At 35.2% G+C, this 17,779-nt stretch overlaps 1 protein-coding gene across 3 annotated transcripts; it reads left to right on the forward strand.

The window, feature by feature from the left end:
- The first annotated feature begins 284 nt into the window (after window positions 1-284).
- On the forward strand, window positions 285-6,014 carry LOC122281487 (cellulose synthase-like protein D3). Of its 3 annotated transcripts, none has more exons than XM_043092996.1 (5): window positions 285-677; window positions 755-865; window positions 1,212-2,040; window positions 2,761-3,568; window positions 3,992-6,014. In XM_043092996.1, the coding sequence occupies exons 3-5, from the start codon at window positions 1,238-1,240 to the stop codon at window positions 5,747-5,749; spliced, it is 3,369 nt and encodes a 1,122-aa protein (XP_042948930.1). In that variant the 5' UTR covers window positions 285-677; window positions 755-865; window positions 1,212-1,237; the 3' UTR covers window positions 5,750-6,014. The 3 variants fall into 3 exon arrangements, with proteins under 3 accessions (XP_042948930.1, XP_042948932.1, XP_042948929.1); XM_043092998.1 differs by having other exon boundaries at window positions 785-865; XM_043092995.1 differs by lacking the exon at window positions 755-865.
- Window positions 6,015-17,779: the final 11,765 nt, after the last annotated feature.

Genomic DNA, 17,779 nt, shown 5'->3' on the forward strand with positions numbered 1-17,779 from the left:
GAAGAAATTAATTGATTTTAAAAAAATAAAAAAAATAAAATGTAATGTATGATAACCCCCAATATGCGCGTGCGTGGTATTTCACTGTTCCTGTTGTCGCCTCAAATTCACCGCTATAAAAATCCAGCTTTAATTAATTTTAAATAAATAAATAAATAAAATGTAATTTTTGATAATCCCTAATATGCGCGTGCGTGGTTTTTCACTGTTCCTGTTGTCGTCTCAAATACACTGCTATAAACATACAGCTTCCTTTGGTAACCTTATTCTCCACGAGACCGTATAGACTTGACGAACGTGGCAATTTGCCATTACTCAGTCAAGATCTTTTTAAAAAAGAACAAGGAAAACAAATTCCCTATTATTTTCTTTTCATATATATATATATATAGGAAAAGAAAATATAATAGAGGAAGGTAATCTTAGGAGCGCCGGCGTTGATGCGTTCTTTTATGTCCGAACTGGGTCCTCTGTTGGAATAGTCAATGAGCAAACTGGATTTCAATGAGTATATCTTTGTATTTGTGTATATACTTGCGAAGGGAAGGCTTTGAAAGTGGTGGAGTGAGGCGTTGAGGTTGGACTTGGTAAATATTGTTATTTGGAGCTTTGGTGTAGAGTGGGTGCGGCTCTGAAGGTTTCAGAGCAACAGTGATCTGGGGATTTTGTCCAAATAGGTACGCTTTCTTAAATAATCTCTCTCTCTGTATCAGGTACTTGTTTGTTTTACTTTTTTTTTCATTGAGGAACTCAGAGGGAATGCGATTTTCCGAGATACAAACAGAGACGGAGAGAAAGAGATTGCCTTGGTTTCAGAGGAAGCGTGTGTGGATTTTACGGAGATAGAGAGACTTGGTCACTTGAGGTTGGCTTTCAGAGACACAGAGAGTTTTCTTCTATAGTGGTCGCCAATATTTGATTTATTTTGATCAATAGAAAACTCTTGTTTTTTTCTCGTACTCTTGGAAAAATGGACTTGATTCCTCAGGATTATCGGAATTGTTTATTCATTTTGTTTTCTCGCATCCCATCCCAAATTTAAATAATCCATTATTGTCTTTTGAGCAAATGTAAGTTCTAGAGACAGAGAGAGATTGGGTTAATAATTTGAAATTTTTTAACTTTTCCCAAGTTTTCTATAAATAAATCTTGGACTTGGTTCCATGGAGTAGACAGGAAAGTAATGCTAATTTTCCTCTGTTTACTTGTAGGATATTGTTCCTAACTTTCAAAAACCATGGCCTACAAATCACATTTCTCAAGAGCACCCACAATTGACCATATGAGTGATCCCGGCTATGATTTGGACGGCGAAGCTGGCGGCAACGTAGAGTTTGCTACCTACACGGTCAACATCCCTCTCACACCAGACAACCAGCCGGTGTCTATCTCTGTGGAACCATCCACTTCTCGGAGTTTCAAAGACCGGCATGTTTCAATGGAACGCTCTTCTTCTCTGAGACTTGAAGACCAGTTTGCTTCGAGTTCTATGTTTACAGGCGGCTACAATTGCCTCACACGTGCCCAGTTGAAGGGAAAAGTGATCGAGACCGATTCGAGCCACCCCCAGATGACGGGTGCTAGAGGATCAGCCTGTGAGGTGCCTGGATGTAATGGCAGGGTAATGACTGATGAGCGGGGTTTGGATATACTCCATTGTCCGTGTGAATTCAAGATTTGTAGGGATTGTTTAAGGGATACTCTAACAACTGGAGATGGGATATGCCCTGGATGTGAGAAGTCTTATAAAGCACAAGATGGGTCTGTCCTTCCATTTGTGTCCGATGGGTCGTCAAAGATGGAGAGGAGGTTGTCATTGATGAAGTCTCAAAATTCAGGGCCCTCCCTTATGAGCCAGACTAATGATGCCAATTTTGGAGATTGGCTGTTTGAAACAGAAAGGGATTATGGGTTTGGAAATGCTATGAGACCGAAGGATGCTAAGAATGAGGGTCCAGGTCCGACTGATTTTAAAGAGAAGCCTCGGGGCAAACTTACTCGAGAAAAGAACATATCTGCTGCCATTCTCACTCCATATAGGTACGGCTTCTTTCCCCTGTAATTTGCTTATTATGTTCACCTTTTGCTATTCTGCTAAGTTGATTTCTTTCGATCTTTTGTCATTTGTTTCTTTTAGTGAATGTGGGAATAACTTCTCTAAATACGATGTTCAAAATTTTTTAGGATCATTATATTCATGCTTTGTAAATTCCAACAGACACATCTTTTTTCTGGATCTTTTTTTTTTTTTAATCGCAGGGATGCCCACAACAGTTTTTCTAAGGGGAGTTGATAAAAAAAAAAAGTGGAAACAACAATGAGTGTGGCTAAACTTTCTAGTTGAACTACCATTGAACATATGGTTCCTTATATGCTTGGTTTTTATTCCTCTTCATCGGGGACTTTCTACCTTATGTTTTTTGAGTACGATGTGGATTATGCAGAGTTTAAGAGGATGTAATTGTAATTATTTATATACCTCTGAACCTATGTTCTTTATAATCAACTACCTTTTATGTGATGACCTTTGCTCTTTTTCACCGTTGGCAATCCATATTGCATTTGGTACTCTAGACCTTGGAATGCATATCTGGAATTTGATGGTTTTTTGAATTCGTGTATTCATTGTGATAAGTCATGCTCGAGCAGTAGCACTCTCTCTTCATATAACGTTAATTTAAATGTTTTAAGAAAACTTTTAAGAACAGTTTATTGACTATAGTAAATGCTTATATTTTCCCTTGTTGGACGCTCTTTCAGGCTCCTAATCCTTGTTCGAATGGTGGTTCTTGCATTGTTTATTGAATGGAGGGTCCGACACCCTAATGAGGATGCAATGTGGTTGTGGGGTATGTCAGTGGTTTGTGAAATCTGGTTTGCCTTCTCTTGGCTCCTCGACCAGCTTCCTAAGCTCCGCCCTATTAATCGCACCACTGACCTTGATGTTTTGAAAGAAAAGTTTGAAACACCTAATCCACACAACCCTACCGGAAAGTCTGATCTTCCAGGCATAGATATTTTTGTCTCGACTGCGGACCCAGAGAAAGAACCACCGCTTGTCACTGCAAACACCATTCTGTCTATTTTGGCAGCTGACTACCCGGTAGAGAAGCTTTCATGTTATGTTTCTGATGACGGAGGGGCTCTTCTAACCTTTGAGGCCATGGCAGAAGCGTCTACTTTTGCCAACTTGTGGGTGCCTTTTTGCCGGAAGCATAATATTGAGCCAAGGAATCCAGAATCTTATTTCAATCAGAAGAGTGATCCTTACAAGAACAAGGTCCGCACAGATTTTGTCAGAGATCGAAGACGGGTAAAGCGTGAGTATGATGAGTTTAAAGTTAGAGTCAATGGCCTTCCTAATTCAATCCGGCGTCGTTCTGAGGCTTACAATAGTTATGAAGAGATGAGGGCCTTGAAGGTTGAGAGAGAGAAGGATATTGATGAACCATTCGAGATCCCAAAGATTCCAAAAGCTACTTGGATGGCTGATGGAACTCACTGGCCTGGCACTTGGATAACTCCTGCACCTGAGCATTCAAGGGGTGATCATGCCAGTATCATACAGGTAAGGATTTGACGAACATCTTATCATCTGTTAGGGAGCCACTAAATCAGATCAAGATTGATCAATCTATTTGGTTATATAGGTGATGCATGAACTTTTCTGAAACTTAATCGAGATGCATTGGTCTAGTCTGTTATATCTTTACCATGCACTCTTTACTTAATGCACTGCAAGAAGAATCCCTTTCCACCCCATGCCTTCGACACTTCCTTTTTTTTTTTTCCTTCTCACTCATCTAATAACGAGTTTAACATATTTGATGAAGTTATTGATGCCTTGTTAAATTGCACCAGTTTAGATTTTTTTGCTTCTACATTTTTTTTTTTTTTTTTTTTATTTTTTTATCTTTGGAACAATTTTTGGCATTGTGAGACTGTTAGTGTTTTTTATTGTACCAACTGGATTGATATCTATCATATGCAGGTTATGTTGAAACCTCCAAGCGATGAACCACTTCAAGGTGCTGAAGTAGATTCAAATTGCATTGGTCTAGGTGAAGTTGACATTCGTCTTCCTATGCTGGTTTACCTTTCTCGTGAAAAGCGACCTGGCTATGATCACAACAAGAAGGCTGGGGCTATGAATGCCCTTGTTCGAGCATCAGCCATAATGTCAAATGGCCCTTTCATTCTTAACCTAGACTGTGATCACTATATTTACAACTCCCAGGCACTGAGAGAAGGCATGTGCTTCATGATGGACCATGGTGGGGAGCGCATTTGTTATGTCCAATTCCCTCAAAGGTTTGAGGGAATTGACCCTTCTGATCGTTATGCCAATAACAACACTGTTTTCTTTGATGTCAACATGCGAGCCCTCGATGGGATTCAGGGTCCAGTGTATGTTGGAACAGGATGTCTCTTCCGAAGAACTGCCCTTTATGCTTTTGACCCACCTCTGTTAAAAGAAAAGACTGGTCGTTATGGTGCTTTCTTTGCACGTCGCAAGAAAGAGGCAACTGTTGCTTCTATCCCTGAACCTAGTGAGAGCCAGTCAATTCAAATAGACTCTGATTGTGAAGAAATGAGTGTTGCTCTTATACCTAAGAGGTTTGGAAACTCAAATTTATTTGTTGAGTCTATTAAAATAGCAGAATTCCAAGGCCGGCTCATTCCTGAATATGCTACTATGAACAATGGACGACCACGTGGTGCTCTGACTCTCCCTCGTGCACTTCTTGATACACCCATGGTTGCAGAGGCAATCAGTGTCATTTCATGCTGGTATGAAGATAAGACTGAATGGGGCCAGCAGGTAGGGTGGATTTATGGGTCTGTGACAGAGGATGTAGTCACGGGGTATAGGATGCACAAGCGGGGATGGAGATCTATTTATTGTGTCACGAAGAGGGATGCATTCCGTGGGACTGCCCCAATAAATCTCACTGATCGGCTTCATCAAGTTCTCCGGTGGGCCACTGGCTCTGTCGAGATATTCTTCTCTCGAAATAACGCTCTTCTGGCCGGCTATAGAATGAAGTTTTTGCAGAGGATTGCTTACCTCAATGTTGGAATCTACCCATTTACTTCCATTTTTCTCATTGTCTACTGCTTCCTTCCTGCACTCTCTCTCTTTTCTGGTCAGTTCATTGTTCAGACCCTCAACGTGACCTTTCTTGTATACCTCTTGGGCATCACCTTGACTCTTGTTATTCTTGCTGTGCTTGAGATAAAGTGGTCTGGGATTCATTTGGAAGAGTGGTGGAGGAATGAGCAGTTCTGGTTAATTGGAGGAACAAGTGCCCATCTTGCTGCTGTGCTCCAGGGGCTTTTAAAAGTGTTGGCAGGGATTGAGATTTCATTCACTTTGACATCAAAATCTGTCGGTGATGATGCAGATGATGAGTTTGCTGATCTATATATTTTTAAATGGACAACTCTAATGGTACCACCAATTACCATCATGATGACTAACTTGATTGGAATAGCTGTTGCAGTTTGTCGAACAATATACAGTGTTCTTCCTGAGTGGAGCAAGTTACTTGGAGGGGTGTTCTTTAGCTTTTGGGTCTTGGCACACCTCTATCCCTTTGCAAAAGGATTTTCAGGAAGACGAGGGAAGGCACCTGTTGTTGTATTTATATGGTCAGGTCTTCTTGCAATGACTATATCTCTACTTTGGGTGGCTATTGACCCCCCTTCAAGTAATGCTCAAATTGGAGGCTCATTTCAGTTCCCATGAAACCTACTTTCAAGTGAAAGACCTTTCCTCCAGCCATCATATATACCCTGTGGCCACGAGTTTCAAGTTCAACCAGCACTTGTGAGGGAAACTGCTGAAGTCTTGGTGAGAAATTAAGTTTTGTTGCAATTTCATATTCATGATCTCCTGTGTCATGATGCAAAGGGGAAGGAAGGACTACACTAATTTGTTCATTCTTTTGATATTTTAGACGTGAACATATAAACTAAAGTGAATTAACTCATACCCTCTGTCATTTAACTCATCAATTGCTCCCTTTTGATTTTATTAAGCTCATTACTTCACATTAGCTCATCCAAATCTTCGAAAGGAAATATCACTCGATTGAGATTGTGTTTGGAAACTTCGCTCGACATGCGCTTGGCCGAGAATTCCTTAGTTCATCAGTTCCACTTCCACTCCAATGGTTCCTTCTCTACGCACCAACATTGCCTGATCATGTTGCATTTTTTAACCACAATTCATCTTTCGAACCACTCAGTTAATAAGCCATTTTGGGTTATATATGCATTAAAGAGAGCTAACCATCATTTTATTTTATTTTTCATTTTATCCTATTGACCTATCCCAGTGATTCACATGGTTAAAAGACATTTCATTGTATTGTCTTTATAACTACAATGAATCCACTTAATTTTTTGACACTAAAAAAAAAAAAGCCTTTGAAGTGAAATGTTTCCTTCTATTTATAATTACTAGTTCAATAGAGGAGAACGTTGGTAATTAATTTTCCACCCTTAATTTTTCTACCATTTCATTATACTTTTTCAATAAAGGAAAAGGAAAAGTCTGGCCGTAAGCAATTCTGTATACCAGTACTCGTACTCATCTAATGTGATTAGTTAAAAAGTAAGATTTTAATAAAAATAATATCAATTTAAATTTTGAATATGAATATAACAATATTAGTAAGCAGATTAATACACAAATTCGTTTATATTTAACAAAACTCAAACCAATTATTTGAGCAGTTCCTATAAATATATAATATAAAAAGGCTTGTAAAAGTAAATTGGGTCGCCATCTTTTCTCGAGGATTTGGCTATGTTTGGCCATTAAGAATATTTCAAACTGTTTCGATATTGTTTATTATTATTTATAAATTATTTTATTATTATTCATAAATAATTTAAAAAGCTCTTAACATTCAAAGGTAATGTTAGAGCACTTGATAGGGGATTTTCTCTAGAGTACTTTTCTTGATTTCTGTAATTTTCTTAGTTCTTTCCGTTATATATATATATATATATATTTTCTTTTATATATTATTGATGGGGGTAGGATTGTAATTCTCTTTTATCTCCTGTATTTCTTTACTTGTAAGTTTCTGTAACGCCACTTCAACAGCAACCCAACCCAATCCCACCCTCAAGACCAAAAGTGGTTGATGACCGGTGAACCACTCCCAACAGACTTAAGCAAATCTGTCTATATTAACTACAAGCTGATGAAAGAGAAACGAAAACCATTTATGATCATGTACCTCCACAAATTGATTTCAAACACATACCATAGAATTTTTCTGTTAAAATAATTATTTTTTATTAAAATAAATCTATTTTTATTATAAATAATTATTTTTATCATAAATAATTTGTCATAAATATTTATTTTTCTTAACTAAGGATACAAGTTTTGAAGAAACATGGTTGATAATTTTCTAGAATTTTCACAAGCGTATGGTGTCCTTCATGTATGCAAAAGAGCAGTGCTACTCTGCCGCTTGAGTAGAACCTCTCTTTCTTATCATTAGGTCAAAATCATTTTTATTTTTATTTTTTTAATTCAGGATTTTTATCATTTTTAAAAAATAACAAAATACATCAATTCATTAAAAAAAAGTACTTTTTTAACCACTAAATAAATAATAATAATAATTTTGATGAGCGGTCACGGCAAAGTAGTGTTGTCAAAGTCAATGAAAATGTGTGCATGCATAGTCTGGATTACACAATTAATGTACAATGCTTTCAAGATTTAATCCATTCACCTGCACCTCTTATATTTTATCTTAGTGAACCGTAGAAAATGATGCACACTTCAATTCTTACGTACCAATAGTTTGAAAAAGTCTAAAAAATTTTTAAGACTTTTTATTTTTTATTTTTTATGAATATCACTTAGGCAAACTTTATAAATATAAACTTTAAAAAAATATTTTTATAATTTTTTGGTCATAATTGGGTACGTAAGCATATATATATATATATATATATAATATTTTAGTTATACGCTGGTTTAATTAATTTAATCAGGTCTACAGTAAATCCTGATGATAATTTTTGTATTGGGGAGTGTAAGTTTTTTTATTTATTATTTTTTAAACGTTTTTTAAAAATATTTTTAAATATTAAAAAAAATTCACAAACTTATTTATAAATACTTCCTTAATATAATATGTAGATTGCGTGGCGCGGCATCTGGCCGGTAAGGAAAAATATAGTTGTAAGTATAATTGTGTACTAATCTGTACACTAATATGATGTGATTGGTCAAAAAGTAAATTTTATTAAAAATAATATTAATTTAAATTTTAAATATGAATAAATCAGTATTGGTATACAGATTAGTACGCAACTGTGCTTGTATGTAGCAAAACTCGACCGGTAATATTTGCTTGCTTGCAGGGTAGTGATCATCGATCGATGTTTCCGATGAGATTTCGATCTAATTTTGTATTCTTTCATTAATTTTTCCACCTGTTAACTGCACAAAACAAATCGAGGCAAGTCGTACGTCTTTCACACGTGTTATTTGAATTCGTTGCTTTTGAACAATAATATTTATTCATGCTAAGAAAATTCATAGACATCGTTTCGAGCATTTCGGTTGAGATATTAATTAAAACAGAATATTTCGATGTTAGAACGTTTTGATGTATTGTTTTGAGATTGAAATTATATAAAAAAAATTATATAAATTTTATATAAATAAATTATATATAAACAATTATATATCAATAAATAAAAAGTTTAGACAACATATAAACATCATAAAAATAAATCATATGCTTAACATATAAATAAATTGAGTTATTTAAAAAATAATAATATCACGTATTATAAGCCGAATCTAATTTCCTAATTATTATCAAATTATTATATTTTATTATATTTAAACTTTTTTTATTCATAATATTTTTAATCATTTATTATATTTTATCTATATTTTACTCTAACTTAATTACTGACACAGCACGCCCCTTTTCCAAGATTCAACATAAAGCATTCACGATCAACCGGTCAATTCAAAAGCAAGTTGCCTAGTTTTTATTTTTTTATCTCACCGGACTTAATATATATTTTCTTGGGATTTGAAAATGGATCGGAATTGGTCGTATTTTTAACATACATGATATCATGTATTTTTTTAACATATCGCTTAATATATACATATACATATATATATATATCACTGAAATAACATTAATTATTTTATAATTTATATCAAAGTTTTGGATAACATACTCATTCAAAAAGCAGTATATAGTTTATAAGCTATGAATTAATGACGATGTATGCATATTGGACTAATGAGAGCGCTAGCTGGCACGCATGCATGCATTCCCAATTTAATTGTCAAAATAAGAGATTAAGTATGACTCTCCCGGCGGCCATGCAGTACTTACTGATGATCATGATGTATGATGATCTATAAGATAAGCTCAAATTGATATTGCAAGAAAGCATCCTTTTCAAAATATAAATGATAATATGTTAATGACTTGGTCTTGCTCGATACCACTAGTACTACTGATCTAAAGATAAGCCCAAAACTAATGTCGTTTTTGTTCTAGACTTTATAATATTATAACCATTCATTCATGCATGCAAAAGATATATCAAGAAGATGAGGTGTACGTTGATCCTGATCCCTGCCTAGTCTGCCATCAGCTTGAATATGATACATGATGCATGATCACGACATTCTAACTCTCTATTATTATTGTTAAATTATTATTCTATATTGAAGTTCAATCCTATTGATGTAACGTAAACTGGTCCCCAAAATTGATTGTTGTGATTATAATTAAGTAAAAGAGATTGGAGTATGTAATTAATGTTTTTCAATTACATCAATCGAATTACTTAATTAGCTTAACCACCAATTGCATGGAGTATGGCGCGCGTCATGCTATGTAGGAGATTTTTGGTTTTTTCCAAAGGGACAATTTTTTTTTTTTGAAAGGAAGCTAATTTGGTGCTTTTCCATTAAATCAAATCTGAAATACATGAAGGAGATTCTTCCATTGTAACAATTACATCATGGATGAATAAGGCCTCTTTTGCCAATACATGAGCAATAACATTAACATTCCTTTTATCATAATGAGCAAGACCTGTATAATTTGCAGTAAATCCCATTCAGGAAAAATCTTCCTTAAACCCAACTCCAGACTGAATTTTGTAGCATGCAATGCTCCATATGCTTTAGCCAATAAAGGATCAAGATACATACATATGCTTTTCCTCATTGTGCCAATAATCCTTCCTGCATGATCCCTTACCATCACCCTAATTCCAATTCTAGATTGAATCTTATCAACAACTACATCCCAATTAAACTTGTAAGTATGCAAAGGAGAAGGATCCCACAATGCTGCAGTACTACTACTTGCCTCGACTCTTTTGCTCTTCCACTTCGTATAGCAGTAGCAATGTTTGATTAACTGCACTCACAACTTTGTTAGGGTGGTTGAAATTTTTGTTGAAAATAAGTTCATTTCTTCTCAACCATATCTTTCTTGCTACCATTGTAAATTCTTGTAACAGATCAGTATCCATTGTATTCGACGTTGCCTCTATTAGTTCCAACAGATTCTTGTAAGGGAAATAATTTTTTTGGAGTCTTTTTTTAGTACTAACACCACACATCTTTAGCAGATTCACAATCTCAAACAGCATGAACAACAATCTCTTCTTCCCTAGTACAAATAGGACACTTTAGATGATCCACAATTTTCCTTTTAAACAAATTGGCTTGAGTAGGTAAAGCTTCTAAACATGGTCTCCAGAGGAAGACCCTATCCCCAAGAGTAACATTCAAACTCCAAATTAGTTGCCACACCTTTGGAAATATGTTACCACTCAAGGCCTGGCCCTTTACTGCCAAAAACAGTTCATGTTGCATGTGGTAGGCACTCTTCCCACAGTGAACATACCAATAGAGGTCCCTTTCCAAATAGGCTTGTATGGGCTATTAGAAGAACTAAGGGGAGTCTGTATGATTAAATTTGCTTCTTCCTTCTCAAAAACCTGTTTCACCATCTCTGTTCTCCATTACTTCTCACCTCCCACAATCAGTTCCCTAACTTTGGCCTTTTTATCCAGTATCACCACAGGACTATGAGCCTTTGATGATGTGAGCTTTGGCAGCCACTTATCATATCAAATGCTGACTATTTCACCATTTTCTATTTTCCAATAATCCAGCTTCAAGTAGATGTCTAGTTACCAGTATACTCTTCTAAATATAAGAAGGTTTTTGTCCCAATCTAGCATTCATGAAAGAAGTCCCTTGAAAATACTTGGCCTTTAAAACTTAGCTGCTAGTGAATGAGGGTATTGAATCAACCACCAACCTTGTTTAGCAAGCAAAGCAAAGTTAGATCCCTCTAAGTCTTGAAACCCCATACCACCTGCTAGTTTAGCCTTCCTTATTATACTCCATCAAATCCAATAAATCCTCCTTTCAACCTCTTATTGTCCCCACTAGAAATTCTGCATAACATTGTTGATATTTTTTAACAATTTACTAGGTAGCTTGAAGACATTCATACTGTATATTGGCAAAGTTTGCACCACAACTCTTAGGAAAACTTCTTTTCCTACTTGAGACAATGTTTTAACCTTCTGACTACTGAGTTTCATCCTCACTCTATCAAGGATACTTCTAAATGACTTCTCTCTTGCTCTTCTCATAATTGTTGGCAACCCAAGGTATTTCTCATAAGTCATTGTTGACCTGACATCAGCAATGCTGAGAAGGTAATCTTGAGTCTCCTTGGCTGTATTTCTGTTGAATTGGATAGAGATCTTCTCTAGGTTCAATCTTTGGCTCGAGGATTCTTCATAAATTTTGAGGATACTAAGAAGCCTACTCCATTCAATTGTATTAGCCTTGCAAAACAAGAGGCTATCATCTACAAAAAATAGGTGAGAGAGTCTAACTGCACCTCTAGTAAAGGGAACCCCCAGTAATCACTCCATCATCCTCAACATTCATAATTATAGTGCTCAGAGCCTCAGCACACAAAATAAAAAACTAAGTTGATAAGGAATCACCTTGCATAACGCCCCTTGATGGCTTGAAGTAGATTTATGTGATCCCATTTACCAAAATAGAGTAAGACATTGATTCAATACAGTTCATCACAAAATCCATATTAAATCAAACCCCATTCCGCCCATCACTGATCTAAGAAAATTTCATTCATTCCTATCATACACCTTACTCATGTCTAACTTCAATGCCATATACTCTTCTTTCCCTGTCATTTAGCATTTCATTGAATGCATTGTCTCAAAAGCCACAATTATGTTGTCAGAAATGACATTACAAAGAGAGATAGGCCTGAAATCAGACACCTTGGTAGAGTTTTTCTTTTTTGGAATAAGAGCAATAAAAGTGTTGTTAATATCATCAATATTCCCTCTAGAATTAAGTACAAATAGCACTAATTCACTAACTAGCCCTCCCACTATACTCCAATGCTGTTGATAGAAAGCAGCTGGAAATCCATCAAGGCTAGGTGAGCTTAGGCCATTCATCTAAAGCAAAGCATGTTCAACTTCTTGAGTCGTGTAAGGTTTGATCAGTTCTCTGTTCATGTTTTCACTCACTCTACCATGCATAGCTGCCAAGCATTCTTCAATGTTGTTTGTATTTGAGGAAGTGAAGAGATCCTAAAAATCCCCTGAAATTGCTGACAGATTTACTTTGGTAATGTGATCTCCTGACCATTTTCATCAAACAATCTTCTAATCATGTCTGTCTTCCTCCTCTGAGAGGTGAATTGATGAAAAAACTTAGTATTCCTATCCCCTTCCTTCAACAATCTCTGTTTGGCACGTTGCTTTCACTTGATGTTATCTTCTTCAAATAGCTTATCCATTTCCCCTTGTAGTGTTTTAATTCTAGCAGTCATCTCCCCTTTATTCAACTGTTGCAAATTGGAAATCTGAGCTAACTTGTTTTAAATTACTCTCTTAAAGTTGCCTACTTGCTGCTTACTAGCAGGTCATCAATTTATGCTAACACTTTTTCAAGCCTTCAATAGTATAGTTGAGCTTGTTGTGTGCTAGCCTTAGCTTTCTCCACTCATTCTCAATCAGTTTTGCACATTTATCTCTTTGTGCGCAACTAGCTTCATACCTAAATGGCCTTTGGTTGCTAATCAGATTATTATGATCACTGTCCATATTGATAAGGATAGGATGGTGATTAGAATTTTGAGCAGGTAAGGTATGGACCACATTTCTAGGAAACCACTCAGCCTATAATTTATTGCTGAATGATGTATCAAGCCTTTCTTTTGTGAAACCATCCCCATATCTATTATTAGACCAGGTAAATCTGTTGCCCACTAAACTCAAGTCACTCAATCCATAATCATCCGCTGCCATTATAAAATTCTCCATTTGTCTATAGGATCTTAGAGCTCCCCCATACTTCTCACTATTGCTAAAAATCTCATTAAAATTCCCCACACATAACCACCCCAAATCAGAATTAGGTTTCAAATCTTTAAGTAGCCTCTAACTTTCCTGCCTTTTAATAGTCGATGGGCATCCATAAAAACCAGTGGGTATCCAGAACTTCACAGCACTCACATTTTTAACTCTGAGAGAAATGTGGTTCTAAGTATAAGACTTCGGTTTGACATCAACATCATGCTTCCAAAGGAAAGCAATGCCCCCCACTCGGACCTATGTAGTCAACTACAAAATTGTTTTCCAACTGCAATATGTTTTTTAACCTTTCTATCTTGTTCCTTCTACACTTTGTTTTCATCAGAAAAATAAAGTTTGGACCCTTGTTCTTTAGCATAAGGTGAAGATATCTAACGGTCCAATGGTTCCCAAGCTCTCAGCAGTTCTAATTTAGGTAATTCATGACTGTTGGTGGGACTGTATAACAACCTCCACTAATTCTGTATGTCCATCCCATCCATCCCCTCACATTTTTGTTTTTTAAGTTTATTATTGAGATGAGTATCTTCTTTTGTTGCTTCACTGCTCATTGTCCTTACACTAGGGCCCTCCACTTGTTCATGAGGCTCATTCATAAAATCTGCAAAGAACCGATCCCTTGCTCTTCTCTTTCAATTGGCCTTCTTTTTTTTTATCTTTCCAAAACAAGAACCTGGTCAGCCAAGAATTGATCTAATGAACTAATTTGGGATGCTAACATGGATTCTTGATGGTTCCTACTCTTGTTAGCTTGCTGAATAGGATTAGTATTTGCCACCACTACATTGAGACCTTCCTTGTTTGCAATAGTTTCACATTTGGAAAAGCTGACTTCCCTACTGGTCTCTTTTTCATCCATTTTGGAAGTTGTTTCCTTTCCTAGTCCCCCTATTTCTGGAGTTTCAAAATCATTGTATCCTCTCCCTTCCTTAAATCATGCTCACATTCCTTTTCTGCACCTCTTTCTTATTGACCAAAACTTTCCATCCCAGTTTCCTAAAATTGCTCATTCGATGAAGACTTTCCTTTTTAGACATCATCCCTGTTATGTCCACCAACTTGCCATGGATGATCCTCTTCCTTCTCCTCTTGACCTTCTGTCCCACCATATTTATTTTGATTATTCCTACTAAGATTACCAACAGGAGCACGTAACCATGGGTCATATTGGGACTGACTTGCTTCATCACCTTTTTAGTTGAGTATTTCTTAGAGTGCTTTATCACCCCCACATTTTAAACAAAAACTTGGCAGCCTCTCATACTTGAATTGGACAAGTTTCCTGACCATCAATGGTTAAGAAAGTATCTCTCATCAGAGCTTTTGTAATATCTAGTTCCAGTTTCAGTCTTAGGAACTTCCCCCATCCATGATTGCGTTGATCTACATTAACTTTCACCATATTTCCAACACATTCACCAATCATCATTCCCACCTCTTGTGTCATACATGCCAAAGGCATATTATAAACTTGTAACTAGAAGACTTCCTTGTTGAATGGAATTTCATTCGGAGATAAACTTCCATCAAACTTTTGCAAGCATATAAGCCATCGATCAAAAGACCATGGCCTCCCACTGATTACCCTCTGCAGGTTCTCTTCCTTTTGAAACCCAATCAAATACTTATTCTCACCCATGTCAGTATATTGCAGTCGTCCTTCAGTTTGCCAAATCCTTGACATTGTCATCTTAAAAGCTTATCTATTAACCACCTTGTCTATTATGATCATTGCCATGAAACAAAATCTCCATCGTGCCTTAGCCTTGTCCAGCATAGAAGAAGACAACTTAGCCTCCTTTTTTTCCTAATCTGTTAGACTAAGGCCTTCCCATATTTTTGTCAACTTATTAGTCATGATACCATCTTCAAACTAGGCTAACCCCAGCCTAAGAGACCTTCCTCTATACAGAGAGAAAAAATCTCACCTTTAAAGGAAAAAGAGGACTAAATCCATTTATCGAATTATTGGCCTTCCAAAGGGACAAATTAAACTATATATATATGCTATCACAAATATATATATATATATATATATATATATATATATATATGTATGTATATTATATATAGGCCAATAAATAATCATGCACTAAAAAAAATTGATCGACTATAAAAGAAAATATTGAAAGAACAAACTAGATAGATATTGCCATATATATGTGTATGTGCGTCTCTTAATGCATGCATATTGGTACTTTCATGGAATTAACCAATTAAAATGCAGCCAAATATCGTAACCAATAAATTCATTGCTTGCAAACTAGGTAGGTGTACGTGCTTAATTTTCCTTGCTAAATACTTGAATTTAGGAAAGTCGAATTAGTATTTGGCTTTGTGAGCTTTTAAAAGCAATATTCCAACATAAGTCCAGCTAGCTTAATTAGAATTCCTCGTGATCAAGAGCAATAGTACTGCAAAAATTAAAGCACCACCTAATCTAATATACTTATAGTACCTTTCCGATTCTCGAACCAAACTTCATCGATCGACTTGGCTGACACTGTCAAATTAAGTTCAGGCTGTGGGTATGCAATATTTATAGCAATTAAAAGAGCAGTAAAAATGGTTGTTTCTTTAGTAAACAAATTATCTAATCATGTATATATATATAGCTACAATATTATAAATAAGAGTTTTATAGTATTTTATTTTTTTGTTTGAAATTGAAATTATTATGATTACACATAGTTTTCAGTTTAATTGACCAAAAGTATAGAGATATACGTGTTATATATTGGGAGGGTGAATGGGGGCCCTGGGGAATTATATCTTCTATATATAAAAAGTGTGTATGAAAAGGAAATTCTTGTTTTAACGGTTTTTCTTGTTTTTCCGTTAAAGTTAACACCGTTTGTTTAAATAAGTGTGAATGTAATCGACATATAGAATGAAGATATAAATGTTGAGAGAGATAACATTCAATGTTGTTATATGATTTATTAATCACAATAATTACAATACTTAATAGTTTATATAATAATAAGTAATTAAAGATTAGTTATTATATTTTTCTCTTTCTCCTTAACATATACACGTGTATTAGGTGCATAAGACGTGAATTCCTAAATATAATACATGTGTATTATACGTTTCATTAAATCAGATTATTAAGTATTCTAAATTTAAAAATCTCATATAATATATAATACAAGTGTGTTTAATTAAAGTGTTTTTTTTTCCATGGTAGTAGGACGTAGCTTCCACTAAGTCATATTCCACACGTGGGCTTGCTATGATGGGCACGTGACAAAGGTCATGATTCTTGAGCTAATTAAGAAAGAGTAAATTCTGCCAACAACTACAAAATATATTTTAGGATTTATATATATGCTATATATAAAAAATATTATACCACAAAGTTTATAAAAAGATTATGTTTTAACTTTATGTTGATCTTGATCGATTCAACCAACAGCAAAATAAGAATTTCAATGTTGTCTCTATTGATCCTCTACAGGATTACATAAATTGATGAATTATAATACAAACATCAAACGACACATATTTTGAACTACCGTTTGTGTTAGACTTTTATTAAATTTTTCGTATACATCTTTGCTAAAATTATGGATGTTATAAATATGTATTAGATTATATGATATTTTGAACTAATTTTTTATCTTCTCCAATATGCTTTAAATTATTAAGTGACATCAATAATTTTTATAAAATATATATTATTTTTTACAAATAATCATTTTATAAAATTAGATAAACGTGCTTTGCACGTTGCTCTCACCTAGTATATATATATATATATATATATGGTCCCCTAGCAACAGTGTAGGTCCACCATTAATGAGTCCAAAACTCAAACTGATCTTGTTTTTTGTTTGTTTGTTTTTGTGTTGATCAGTTGGAAAACTCGAGCTCAAATTATTGACCCAGCTGCTTGGGATCATCGGCCGATCGACCTTAAGCTCATGTGGATATATATGTTCTCACGAGCTATATAAGCTTAATTTCCTTCACAAAATATATAGAGACAACAAGAATACAATTAAAAAATAAAAATAAAAAAACACTACGAATTATACATAGGTTTGAAGTAAAAATGATCAAAATCACAGTTCGATCAGAGAGAACAATCGTGGATACATCTTGGGTGCATGCGCGCATGTTGGGATAAATATATCAAGAAGATGGGAGAAGCTGAGAGCAAGCAATTAAGGATCGAAGGATGATCCGAAGAATCGACGCATATTGTTTTAAGAGATGATCATGAAAACTGGACTATATATAGTCGATCGAAGAAGTCCATGGTTTCATAGGTTTGAAAGAGATTAATTAGCGGGATATATAGGATTTTGCAAAA

Source organism: Carya illinoinensis, chromosome 11, assembly GCF_018687715.1.
Source record: "Carya illinoinensis cultivar Pawnee chromosome 11, C.illinoinensisPawnee_v1, whole genome shotgun sequence".
NCBI lineage: Eukaryota > Viridiplantae > Streptophyta > Magnoliopsida > Fagales > Juglandaceae > Carya > Carya illinoinensis.